This window comes from Natrix helvetica (genome assembly GCF_964273705.1).
Source record: "Natrix helvetica genome assembly, chromosome: 2".
NCBI classification, from domain to species: Eukaryota; Metazoa; Chordata; class Lepidosauria; order Squamata; family Natricidae; genus Natrix; species Natrix helvetica.
In genome coordinates this window covers 260,390,826-260,404,483 of record NC_138552.1, presented here as the reverse complement: position 1 = coordinate 260,404,483, position 13,658 = coordinate 260,390,826, and the positions used below count along the sequence as shown (strand labels likewise).

The 13,658-nt window shown below is 35.7% G+C and overlaps 1 protein-coding gene across 2 annotated transcripts in view; it reads left to right on the top strand.

Moving 5' to 3' along the window:
• The window catches only part of PNPT1 (polyribonucleotide nucleotidyltransferase 1), a 35,367-nt gene that overhangs the window by 11,147 nt on the left and 10,562 nt on the right, over window positions 1-13,658 (top strand). For both annotated transcript variants that reach the window (XM_081943095.1, XM_081943096.1), the window contains exons 13-21: window positions 421-523; window positions 1,324-1,394; window positions 4,683-4,719; window positions 6,122-6,188; window positions 6,269-6,358; window positions 7,910-7,963; window positions 11,183-11,292; window positions 12,778-12,849; window positions 12,956-13,019. In XM_081943095.1, coding sequence (XP_081799221.1) covers window positions 421-523; window positions 1,324-1,394; window positions 4,683-4,719; window positions 6,122-6,188; window positions 6,269-6,358; window positions 7,910-7,963; window positions 11,183-11,292; window positions 12,778-12,849; window positions 12,956-13,019 — 668 coding nt within the window. The remainder of the gene's footprint in view (window positions 1-420; window positions 524-1,323; window positions 1,395-4,682; window positions 4,720-6,121; window positions 6,189-6,268; window positions 6,359-7,909; window positions 7,964-11,182; window positions 11,293-12,777; window positions 12,850-12,955; window positions 13,020-13,658) is intronic.

Below are 13,658 nucleotides of genomic sequence, written 5' to 3'. Positions count from 1 at the left end.
TTTCAATGCTAATGGAAGGCAAAATGTGGGATAGAGCTTGAAATATCTCATGCCTTGTACATGAGCCAATAAGAATAGAATCCTTAACAGGAGCACATGTGCATGATGAACCAGAAAAAAATGTGTTCTAGAAGTTATACTGGGTTAAAACTTTAAAAATATATGTCAATTGATTGATTTGGTCTGAGCTGTTGACAACCTATTTTAGTTGGACTTACATTTGAATATTATGCCAGTATGTACACATCAGTTGAATAGTAGATACAGGAGGTGCTGTAATAAATGTGCTCCTCTACTCTGTATCAGCTGTGATAGGTAACACTGCTCTTGGATTTAAAGCAAAGGATGCATTCTGTATTTGAATTTGTGAAATAAGACTTTGGAAAGAAAAAATATTTCTTTTTAACTCTATTTTTCTAGATGTGATGGTAGAAATTTCAATGCGCTTAGAAATATCAGTTGTGAAGTGGACTTGTTTAAAACTTTGCATGGTTCAGCTTTATTTCAAAGGGGACAAACACAGGTATTCACTTCTGTTGTTTTTGAATATTATAAGTTTAGAAAATTCTTAAATGTTCCATTTTTAAAGAATTACCATATTTATTTCGGTTTGTTGGCTTGGATGTTATCCTGGTAAAAACATTAAAAAGGGGATACAATCAGCAGCAAAACTCAAGCTTTATATGAACAAGTTCAAGATTTAAAGCTTTATCATCATTTGAAAAAGAAACCATGCTCAGGGACTCTGGAAGGTGACTGCATGAGTCTATGTCTTAAGAGGGGAAAAATGCAAATAGTGGTATATTGTTAGTATGCAATTAAAACCAAATTTATGATTTTAAACTACTACAATATTTTGAAATAAGTTGACTGCTACTCTGAAATTATCCCTAACTTTCTTTGTGCATAAGAAATTAGAGGGCATTGTTTGGTTTTGCATTGCTGTTAAAATTGCATTGTATGAGATATGCATGTCAATGAATGAAAAGATTCTTGTAAATGAATAGATAAAAATAGTATGTGTGATTAGATCTCTTGATCTTAAACTAGTAAAAAGTAAATATTTTCTTATTTTTTCATTCTGAAAAATAAGTTCAATTGATTTGTGCATATATTTGATGGAAATTTTGAATATACAGTGTTTATATTTGTAGTATAATGTTAAACAAGTACAGCTCAGAAACATTTGAAATGAAGGTGAACATAATTTCACTGCGTTTCTGAAGCACTTTATGTTAACTATCATTTTTATTTTATAGTAATTTAATTTAATTTTCATAAAGAGAAATGTTTTTATAATATTTCTTTTTTGACTAATTTTAGGTCCTCTGTACAGTTACATTTGATTCATTAGAATCAAGTATAAAATCTGACCTTATCACTACAGTAGCCAGGTATGTGCCATTGTATATTTTCCTTTCACCTTCTTTACACTGCCAGTTTTTGCTCTTTGCTGGATCATTTGATTATAACATTGCTTATACAGATAGTCCTCATTTAACCACAAGTAGGGCAGTGAGTGCCCATGACGCTTGCAAGACTGGGGCCACAAGTGTCTGCGATGCTCACGCAAGTGAGGGCATAAGTTGCTGCGATGCTCACGCAGGTGAGGCCCCAAGCACTTGTGACCCTCATTCTACTGGGGCTGCTGCGAATAGGCCATGGACCAGTAGATTCGGGACCCCTAAATTATTTTGTTTACAAACCATGGGAACTTGACTTTTCACATCATGTTAATTCATAATACAGTCCTTGGCAAAGGACCATAATTGGAACCAGAATTACTATTGATAAGCAAGGTGGTTGTTATGTGAGTTGTGCTCAGTCATGACCTTTTTGCCATGCTTGTTAAATGAATCACTGCAGTTGTTAAATGAATCATGCAGTCATTAAGCAAACTGAACATCCCCATTGACTTTGCTTGTCAGAAGCCATCTGAGAAAGTCGCAAGAGGTGACCTTGTATGTTGCAGCCATCATAAATACATGTCACCTGCCAAGCACCCAAATTTTCGTCATGTTACTGTGGGGATGCTGCAACAAATGTAAGTGTCAGAACCAGTTGTCACTTTTGTCAGTGCCATTATCTTAGTTTATAAACTAAGAATTTTGGCTTACTGTAGGACAATGGTTTATGGTACTTGAATACATATATGTCTTCAGCATCTTACAAGCTTACATATCCCTTCTAATAATGTTTTCATTTTTATTTTTTAAATGAAAAGTTGCAACCAAAATGTCATCCCCTAGCACAGTGGTGGGCAACCTTTTTTTTCAACTGAGCCAAATCTCGCCAAAACCACGATTGAAATTTATTTTGAGAGCCACATTTTTAAAACCGAAAATACATAGGATGGTACACTGTTATTTATCTGTGGATGTTATATATTGACCTCAGAACCTGGCCACTAACTTATTTTGCTGGCTCCTAGATTACGATATTCTGCAATTTTATATCCACACACCCCTTTTCACATCAACCCTTTTTATGTCAATCCCACAATGTCACATTTCTCCCCTCGTGTCACATTTCACCCCCTCATGTCACATTTCTCCCCCCTCATGTCACATTTCCCCCCCCCCTCCATGATGGCCATGGAAATGGAAAAGAAGGAAAGGAAAAAGGAAAGGAAATGGGAAAGTAGAAAGGAAAGGATGAAGAAGGGAGGGAAAGGGAAGGGAAAAGAAAAAAGGGAAAAGGAAATAAGGAAAAGGAAAGGAATGGAAAAGACAAAGGAGAGGAAATGGAAAATAAGGAAAGGAAAAAGGAAAGGAAAGGAGAAATGAAAGAAAAAAAATGAAAAGGAAAGGAAGAAAGGGAAAAGAAAGAGTGGAAAGAATTGGTACTGCTCAAAAGTCCAGTCTCAAGATCGCGTGGACCCCTTTGGCACAGACAGTCCAATTCCACGCTGGTTCCCTCTCTCCCCAAAGCGAAGGGATCGCAGAAAGATTGCCCAGTCCAGAACGGGCTTCAGATGATGCAATGCCTTAGAAACCCCGGATATGCAGAGAAAAGCAGGCTACAACCAGCGAATCATGTTTTCCCAGGAACCAATGAAGCCCCGTTGGACCAATGGGAATTCTCCATTCTGCAACGTCATCAGTATCCAGGCAGAATCTTCCTTGATTTCACCAATCATGGAAGAGAGTTCGGTGCAGACAGAGAGAAGGGAGGGAGGGGGGATATTTTCACTCACATTTTAAAACTTCTGCGCGGCGTTTCCTTGTTATCTGCGCAGCTTAGAGGGAACATTGGCAGCCTCCCAAGGAGGGAGGGAAGCGGGCACCCGGCACACAGAAGAGCCACATTAAAGTATGTAAAGAGCCGCATGTGGCTCGCGAGCCGCGGCTTGCCGACCACTGCCCTAGCATAACACAAGCTTCCTGGGCATTGCTATAAAATAAAAGTGGATTCATTGCAGCCCAGTGCTTTCTTTGCAAGTTTTCTTACAGAGAAAATGTTGGATTAGAAACCAGCATTCTAGAAGGGAAGATGATGGACAATTTCACATTTTTTTATAAATTAATTTTCCATGGTGTTATTTTTGTGAACAGATAAGCCTCCTTGTCAAAGTGCTCAGAACATTGTTCACTATCTTAAGAAAAGGTGACTAAAACATCAATTCAGACACATTTCTATAATCAATATTTGCATACATGGATGAGCGCATGCTGTACACAGTGTGTAAAACCATTTCTTCAGACAATTTCCTATAAAAGATGGATCAAGTGTAGGCAGAGTTAGCTTTAAAAATATACCTTCCTAGTGGTTCATCAGATTAGTTTCTGAGTTCTGAAAAGAGGTTGGTCTAATCATGAAAAGAGCTCCATAATAATGTACTTATTATACATTACTATAAGCTAAGCGTACTTCAAAAAGTAACTTGCTTCTCAGATCCCCAAGAAAATTAGGGGAAAAAGGAAAAATTATTCGCAATTGGTGAATAAATTATACCAGAAGGGGGTGTGGTTTAGATGGTTGATGCCTGAAGGTATGCTGATATTCTGGGAGGAGACAAGAATTAGAATTAACACACCCATAGAGGCACAGGCCTTTATGGAAAAAAACAAAACAAACCTAGAAAAAACAGAAGATCCTACAACGGACATGCAGGACACGGGAGGGGCCGGAGCTCTGCCAGCGGGGGGAGAAGGGGCAATACCAAGAAAGCTCAGATCACAAAAATGAATAAGAAAATCTCATTGTTATAAACTGACCGAAAGTAGTAATGGAATTATATGTGGATTATATACTACAATGTATAAACTGATTGAAAATATCAATAGAATTAATATGCTGATTATATATGATTATGTATTAATGTTTTATACTCAGATGTACTTTATGAGTTTGGAGGGAGGGGGCGCCTGCCACACTTTGCAACTGCCAAAATTTGTATACCTTTCCATTTACCTTTTCCCTTATAAATGTTAAAAAAACCAATAAAACTCTTTAAAAAAAAAAAAGTAACTTGCTTCTGAAAACCTCAAGGTTTCTGCAGAAATTTATGGCTTGGGAAAGATGCTTGGAAAAATGAGATTTCTTGTGCCCTAAATCCTGAATTTCATGTTTTGTCTGTTTGTTCGTGAAAGAGAACAATGTTGTTTTATTTAAATGTTCATGGATTGATTAAATTATATACAGCTCATTAAGATCTATATAACTTTTTATTTCTATTTTAGTGGGATAAAAGAAAAAAACTTTATGCTTCATTATGAGGTATGATATTTTTCTTTGTTTCACTTGAATTTTATTATTTTTAAGGATAAACTTCAGTACTTGAACTTTGGGCTGATTCTACATTGTTTTTCTTAAAAGGAAAATTCCTCTGCGTCATAAGTTTATTCAGATCTCAAGGGAACTCCAGAGTTTACTGTGGAAAAACCAGCTGTATTGTAATAACAATGCTCTGGCTGTTGTATTTGTTGTGTATTTTTAATTACTTGCATTTGTTAGAATATTGTGATATTTTTGTGCCTTTTAATGAGATTTTAATATTTTACTCTGCTTTGAGTATTTTTAGGAAGAAAACAATTAATATACACTGCAAGTGACCACTACCTCTAGGTTTCCCACTTAAACAACATTGTCTGGATTCCACTTAAACAAGTTATCTTACTTGGGTTTCCATCTAATGTTAAGCCATAAATCATATATTGGGCTAAATTGTGAATTCATTGAGAGGTTTTGAGAGAAGTAGATTACATTTGGGCAACAGCAATTAAAAACAGCAGTTAAAAGTCAGAGTCAGTAGAGAGTCAGATAAAGGTAGTCCTCAACTTACAACTGTTAGTTTAATGACCATTCAAAGTTACAACACCACTGGAGAAAGTGACTTATGGACATTTTTCACATGACCATTGCAGCATCCCCATGGTCATGTGGTCAAAATACAGATGCTTGGCAACTGACTCATTTGTGACGGTTGCTGTGTTCCAGGGACATGTGATCACCTTTTGTAATCTTCTGGCAAGCAAAGTCAGTTTCACTTAACAACTGTGTTACTAACTTAACAAATACAGTGATTTACCTAGCAACTGTGGCAAGTAAGTTCATAAAATGGGGCAACTCACTTAACAAATGTCTCATTTAGCAACAGAAATGGGCTTAATCGTGGCCGTAAGTTGAGGACTATCTGTATATGACCATTTAGAAGTTGCTGTACCCTTTCTTGTCTGTAAATGAAGGAGAATATTTTGTACCACTGAAAAGCGATTACTTTACATGTTCACTTATTAAAGGGCTTTTATGAAATGCCCCTTATATTGTTCCTAAAACAGCATGTGCATGTGTGTATGTGTGTGTGTTTGTTTATATGTGGATATATTGCACAGATTTATGGAGGGTGGCAAATAGATGCATATATGTATGTATTATAGTTATTTCAAGCAGTAAATGTTAGATATTTTTTCAGTTTAACTTATGATATAAACATCTGGTCTGATTTCATTGGACTGTGAGAGCCAGTATTTTTCTTCAAAACAGAGAGAATAAATGAACTGCTTAAAATGTGTGAATAATTTCTAAATTCTGAAATATGCATGTGGTGTGAATTTCTGCCTCTGCATCTTAACATAAATACTGACTTAGCATTTTAAAGTTGTCTTCCTTCTCTTTGTAGTTCCCTCCATATGCAACTAATGAGATTGGCAAAGTTTCAGGTATAAATAGGAGAGAACTTGGTCATGGTAAGTAAACCCTTAGACAACTCATTGTTTATATTGAAGTTAAATATTCTTTGTATTCATGACATCATTTTTACCTGTAGGTGCACTTGCAGAGAAGGCTTTGAAATCGGTGATTCCAAGTAAATTCCCTTTCACAATAAGAGTTACTGCAGAAGTATTAGAATCAAATGGTATTTGCTTTTTTATATATTTTGCTTCAATCTATAGGATTTGGGATAAGGGATTTATAGCTTTTTTTTATCTCTAGTAGAAAATTGCATTGTAGTTTTGGTAAAAATAGAATGTATGAATGTTTAAGACCCTTATACTTCAACTCCTGTTCCAAGTTTTTTTTTAAATGTATCTCTAGTAGAAAATTGCATTGTGGTTTTAGTAAAAATAGAGTTTATGAATGTTTAAGACCCTCATACTTCAATTACTGTTCCAAGCTTTTTTTTTTAATTTCTGAAATGCATCAAGGTTTGGGATTACTGCTTTGTTAACTTGTATCTAGAATGTGTGTATATGTTTTTAAAGGGAATTTTAATCTTTTTAATTGCATAGAAATAACATAAATAATGGAAGGCAAAGATGCACACTATCACAACCTTATCCCAAATTCTTAATTGTGTTTTAATACTGAATCATTTGATTCTCTGAGAGGTTTGTTAGGCCTTTGTGTGTGAACTGATACAATAAAAGACTGAATATGTGGTTGATAAGGACTTCCCTGTTTCTCTTCCAAAAATAAGAAAAGGTGATGATCTCACAAATATTTTTTTCTTTCTTTCAGTGAAGAGAACTCAACTGTGTAACAATTTTTGACAATATTTACAAAGTTCAGTTGAGGAAGGATTATAAAATACTTTTTAAAGTTAAATAATTTATAACATGCGCTCAATGAGATAAAATAAGGTTCTTTCTTTAAACAAAATGTTGACGCAAAGAGGGAATAAGGTCAGTGTTGCCTAACAAGCGAGTAGTCCACCACCTCCGCACGAATACACAGGATGCAGATGAGATGCTAGGCCTTCCCCATATTAGGCCTGGTGCTCTAGGGCAGTGTTTTTCAACCTTGGCAACTTGAAGATGTCCGGACTTCAACTCCCAGAATTCCCCAGCCAGCATTCGCTGTCATGAATACAAAGTTGCCAAGGTTGAAAAACACTGCTCTAGGGTACCTTTGCCCTAGAGTTCCATTCAGCCACCTCCCACCTTGGCAGCTGGTGAAAATGGTAGTCTTTCATTGGACTTTTTGCCCTAATTGATTGTGACTGGGTATAATTTTTAATGAATGCATTTTATTATATTTATTTTTCTATTATATGTTTTCTTTATGCTATATTATTTGAGGTAGAAATCAAAAGTTGATGAACAGTTATGAATTTTCTTCATATTACTGGGATATATTTCATATTCATATATGGGGGGAGGGTTACCTTCAAGTCAGTTTTGACTCCTGGTGACTGCCTTGATTATTTCCTACATTTTTCTTAGTAAAATTTCAATGGTGGTTTGCCATTGCCTGCTTCCAAGCCCTGAGAAAGACTAACTGACCCCAGATCACCCAGCTGGCTTTGTACCTGAACTAGAACTCGATGGTCTCTGGTTTTGATATAATTCCTTAACCGCTACACCAAACTGGCTCTCACTGGGAAAGCAACTCATTTGTAAATATATGTTAGAAAAGTGGCATTTAATTGACAATGCATTAAGGGATCTCTTATAATTTCTGTCCCCAGGTTCATCATCAATGGCTTCTGTTTGTGGTGGGAGTCTAGCCTTGATGGATGCAGGTATTTTGTTCTAAAGTATATGAGTTTCATATTTTGAATTGATTTATGCAGTACAATGCTATGAAAATAGTAAAATTAGAAATACTGGTTTCAAAGGTCAGATCTAACTTTTACTCTTGGGTCCAATTCTGGATAATACAAACTGTTTGCAGGACAAATTGAGAAAAAGAATATTAAAAGGAGTGAGTAGGAATATTTATTTATTTACTAGATTTATAAGACTACCCAACTCAAACAGTGTGATACCTATGAAGAAATTTAAGAAGTTAGGAAGGTTTGGCTCTAATTAAAGAATAAGTGAAATATTTGAAAAGTTGATGACCATGAGTTGTATCATTCTAGACCATGGATCCCTGAGCCAGAGCCCACTACCAAGCCTTGGCTCAGTTCAGATCTGAGCCATGCAAGTGGTGAGCTAGTGGGCACGCGCACGCATGCAGCAAAACTAATATAAACGACAGGCTGGCACGCAAACCACTTCCCCTCTCCCCCAACCCCCACCAGGCCGCCAAGCTGTAAAGGTTGGGGACCGCTGTTCTAGACTGCAGAATATGTATAATGAGATATGATTACACATACTGTATATACCTGGAATGTAGCAGGTTTTGATCTCATTGAGCAGGAGTCCCTAAATCTTCCCCATCCCCAATTTCTGTATGTTTCCACACTCCCTAGGAAAATCTAGTAGGCATACTACTCTGATATACTTTTGTTTTGGAGGAAAAAAATCTCTCCATTATTTTACTGGGGAGGAAGAAGGTGCCAAACTACTTACTTTCTCTGAGTAGTTTAACTGAAGAGAAAAAACATATACCAAGATTGAGGAAATATACCTATGTAAAATAATAAGTTTCACCCCATGAAAAGTTTTTTTCTCTTTTAGCATATGTAGACATATTAATAATTTATTGTAATTCAAACAATATATAAAGATATAGGAGAGATAATATAAAATATGACTAATTTTGCAATCCCTTATTCAACAAAAAACATGACAGTTATGCTATTTCCTTCTATGGAAAAATACACTCTTGGCTCTAAAACCTGGCATTCCTCCCTTCGTTAGAAACAATTTCAGGTAGGCATTTCTTTTAATTAGATATCATTCTCTGACATCAACCAGCAGGATTTTCCCCCCCTCCCCCCCCCCCATTTCTTCAGGTTGAATTTTTCCAGCTGTGTGGTGTTTGAGGAGTTTTTTGCATGAATGACCTATTTTAAATCACCTCACAGCATCTCAGTGGAATTTGGATCTGGGCTTTGCTTTGGCCATTCCAGAATCCTCCTTTTTTTCAGCCATTCCATTGTGAATTTACTGGAATATTCAGAAACATTGTCATGTTTTAGTTGAGCTTTAATCTCCTGACAGATAGTTTTTACATTATCCTCAAACACCCTCCAGTACAATGAATAATTCAGGAGTCCTTGGTGCAGTTTGATCTTGGTTATTTTCATGCAGACATTTCATTACCCAAACTAGGTAACATCATCAATGGATAATTCATAAGGATTCTATAATGGTAAGCTGCCCAGCCCCTGATGCAGCAAAGCAGTTTGTATCTGGATCCTCTGGTGAAATGCTTGTCAGGTTTCCAAGTGATGAAACCCATTCAAAGAAGAAATATGCAAAGACCATCTTAGAAAATAAATTTATTTTATTTAGGTAGACATCAAATTGGCAAAGTCTGTTGTAATTCTGGATCTGACACAAATCGGAATTACACCACATAATATTGTAAGTTAGAAACATTCCTCAAAAGTCACATACTCCAATAAACACTCAATCCACATTGCCCGATGTCTTCAAACTCACCAGGAGCAGCCTCTGTTCTCACAGGAAAGAAGGTCACCTAGCCAAAACAATCCTCACTATCTATTCAGTCCTTCCCCCCCCCCCCCATTAAGAATGTATCACACACACCCCAAACCCTTACATAGTAAAGAGAAAGAAAAGGAATAAATGAGTATAATATAGAGCTAAATAAAATGGCTACAAATATGTCAACTTATTTGTAAGTTGGGCTCGACAATGCTATCTTAGATTTTCACCAAATATGTGGTCTGGTACTTTGACCAAATAACTATCTTTGCCTTGTTTATCCAGAGCACATTGTTTCAGAAGCCCTGGCCTTTGCCTAGGTTTCATGGGAAAACGTTAGTTTTACCCTAGTATTTTTTTCTGGACAGCAAAAGTTTTTTCCTTGGCCCACCTCCCTGGTCAATGGTCTAAGTAAATTCACAGTTTGAAATCTGCACTTCTAGGGGGGGTCTTTCAGACAACAGAATGGTTGTTGAAATATTGTTGAAATTAAGATCAAATAACTGTATGTTGAAATACATTGAAAAAGTCAAAAAATTCAATGGGGTTTTCTTACTTTTTCACATGACTGTAAATGGAGTTAAAACAGAATGGAAATGTTTAAAAAGGAGAATTGGACATTAATTTGGAAGAGGATTCCCTTGCTTGCTTCTACACAGAGAAGCAAACATATAAAAGAATCATAGCTGTTCGTATCAGTCTCTGACATAAACAGAGATATTCAGTTCACCTAGTTTTGTATGTTAGATAACTTTCTAATTCCTGAACTCTAATCACAATTGCAATGTATCTGGCTTTTAAGCCAGTGCCAGATACAAGTACAAAAGACAAAATTGAGCTGCCCTATCTTTTTTGGAAACGCTTACATGACAGGAGTTTTTCCCTTCTGATTGGTTCTTCAGAGTTTGATTTTTCTAGGTTTGTTTATTTCTGTCCACTATGTAGACTGACCAATTACATTTTGGTTTTACTTTTAACACTTTCGTGTCAATGTTTGGGAGGCGACGTCTCCCCATTCACTACAACTTGGAGGAAAGCAAGTTTGGGGGAAAATATTTAATTTGAAAGTTGGGCATTTTTTCCCCAGTGCTACAGGAATTTGTTAATAAAACAAATTATCTAGAAAACTGATGGCCTTCCCTTCTTTGAATATGTTCACATTGAGGATAGGAAGAAATATCTCTTGCAGGATCAAAGCTGGGTGCATACAACAGGCACTAGAAATATCACACAGAACAGCACACACTCTGCTCTAGCATGAGTCTGAAAGCTTATCCTGGGACATATATATTTGCCTTCATTTGTGAGAAATATTTCTTGAACTGAGCAGAGGTTGGATTCCAAAGCCTATTTGGTTTCATTCATCAGCATGATTTGGGGGCTTTTTTTTTCTCTGCCAGGAGTTCCCATATCATCCCCTGTAGCAGGTGTTGCTGTTGGTTTGATTACCAAGCCAAATCCTGAAAAAATTGGAGACATTGAAAATTATTGCCTATTAACAGACATTCTGGTGAGTATCCTTAAGTTTGTTTCTTAGTTTTGAGATATCTTCAATCTATAAAATTTACATTAAATTATTTCAAAGTTATTTTTTTTCACAAAAATTCAATAAAAAAATTCATAACCATTATCTATTACTGGCAAAAAAAATCGCAATAACATGATGAGAGGCAGAACTTTGAATTAGGAGAGTACCTTTTGAATCTAATGAGTGATATGCAGTTTTAGGAAACCCACTACTTTCCCTCATACATCCTACTTATCTATTAAACGGATTGGCCACCCATACACATTTTAAAGTATCATCATTTTAGCCATTGTCTATCCACTGCAGGATAAAGGCCTCTTCCGCATGTTTCCAACCTGTATGGTCCAATGTGCCAATTGGGCCCGCAATACTTTTTAAAAATGTGCATTTTAAAATATAATCTGTGTGAAGTGCTTTAAATGTTACACAATCATCATGAAAATGTAATGTTAAATATTAACACTAGTGGACTCTGGAGATTAGTCAATTCCTTTGTTTGGCAGCCATATAACTTTTCTTCCATTTATATAAACTCACATCTGATGAACTGTTGAATTGAGTATCTGCCTGATATGAGTATCATATACCATTAGTTCTTGACATACAAACACAATTTGAGCAATTTGCCCCAATTTATGACTTTGCTTGCCACATTTAAGTGAATCACTGCAATTGTTCAGTGAATCATTCAGTCATTAAGCGAATCTTCCCCCATTGACTTTGCTTGTCAGAAGCTGGTTCGGAAGGTTACTAATGGTGATCAGATGACCCTGGGACAGTGCAACTGTCATAAGTACTTGCTAGTTGCCAAGTGCCCAAATTTTGATCACATGGCTATGGGGATGCTGCAAAGATTGAATGTGTAAAAACTGGTCATTTCTCACTTTTTTCACTGCCGTTATAACTTTGAATAATCACTAACTGAGCGGTTGTAAATTAGAGGCTACCTGTATTCATGTTGACCCTATAGCAGGGGTGTCCAAACTTGGGAACTTTAAGACTTGTGGACTTCAACTCCCAGAATTCTGGGAGTTGAAGTCCACAAGTCTTAAAGTTCCCAAGTTTGGACACCCCTGCCCTATAGTCTGTAGTCTATGTAGTTTCCCACTCCTCTGACAAAACTCATTTTAATTATAACATTTTGTAACATAAAAAGATTATACAACTTATTTGAAATCTTGGGAATTATAGTATTTTACAGAGGATCTTTGTTATGCTGTAAGTCATTTATTGGTTTATAGCTTAAACTTTGGCATCAGTGTATTTAGCTATTTATTTAGAGTAACTTTGTTTGACTTTATTTTCCAAGGACATCATATATAGAGACATCCATTATATCAATATAAGTATAGAATTTAGCAGCAGTTCTGAAGAAAGTATCACAGCAGAATTTGTTTTTGAACTTATGATTGGATTGTTAATAGACTTATTGCAAACTTGTTGATTATTTCAAATGCTCTTATACAGGGAATAGAGGATTATAATGGTGATATGGACTTCAAGATGGCTGGGACAAATAAAGGAATCACTGCCTTACAGGTATCCGCTCTAATATCTTAAACTATCCCAACCCCCAATTTGCTAGAAAATAATTCCATTGATATAAGCTAATGTTAAACTTTATTTTTGATTTGTGTATTATTAGGCTGATATCAAGATTCCAGGAATACCCTTAAAAATTGTAATGGAAGCTATTCAACAAGCTACAGGTGAGAAGGACAACCACAATTCTTGACTTATTTTTCCCTTTTTCTCTACATTTTTCATATCAACCAAAGGATAAATTGTAAATCTGTAAAAATGTCCAGAGTATTATCTCTGGCCAGGCTCATATTTTGATTGGCATTCAGTAGATTAAGTTTATTTATCATATTTATATAATTATCTATTCATAAAGTGACTCTGGGCAGAGTACAGCAATCAATAAAACAACAAAAACTCATTATACAAATTTAAAAACTCATCATTAAAAATTAAAAAGTGAAAAATTTGGAAATGTACAAACCACAAGGAGAGAAGTCCTCTTTAGCTGTGAAAGCCAGTTGGGAGACTTTGGGCCAATCTTTCTTTCTCTTTTTCTCAGCTTAACCCACTTCACAGGGTTTGAGGAAAATAGGAAGAAGGTGTGTTGGTTATGTACACTACTTTGAGTTATTTGTACAAATAATAAAGGTAGGACATAAATAAAATAAATACATATTTTTAAGAATTTAAGTAAGCATGGAGAAAGAGTACTTTTAATAAAAGGTGGGACACAAATAAAATAAATATTTTTAAGAATTTAAGTATGAAGAAAAAAGAGTAGCTTATTCCATTTCTTTTCATATTTTAAGCTTTTGTTGCAATCT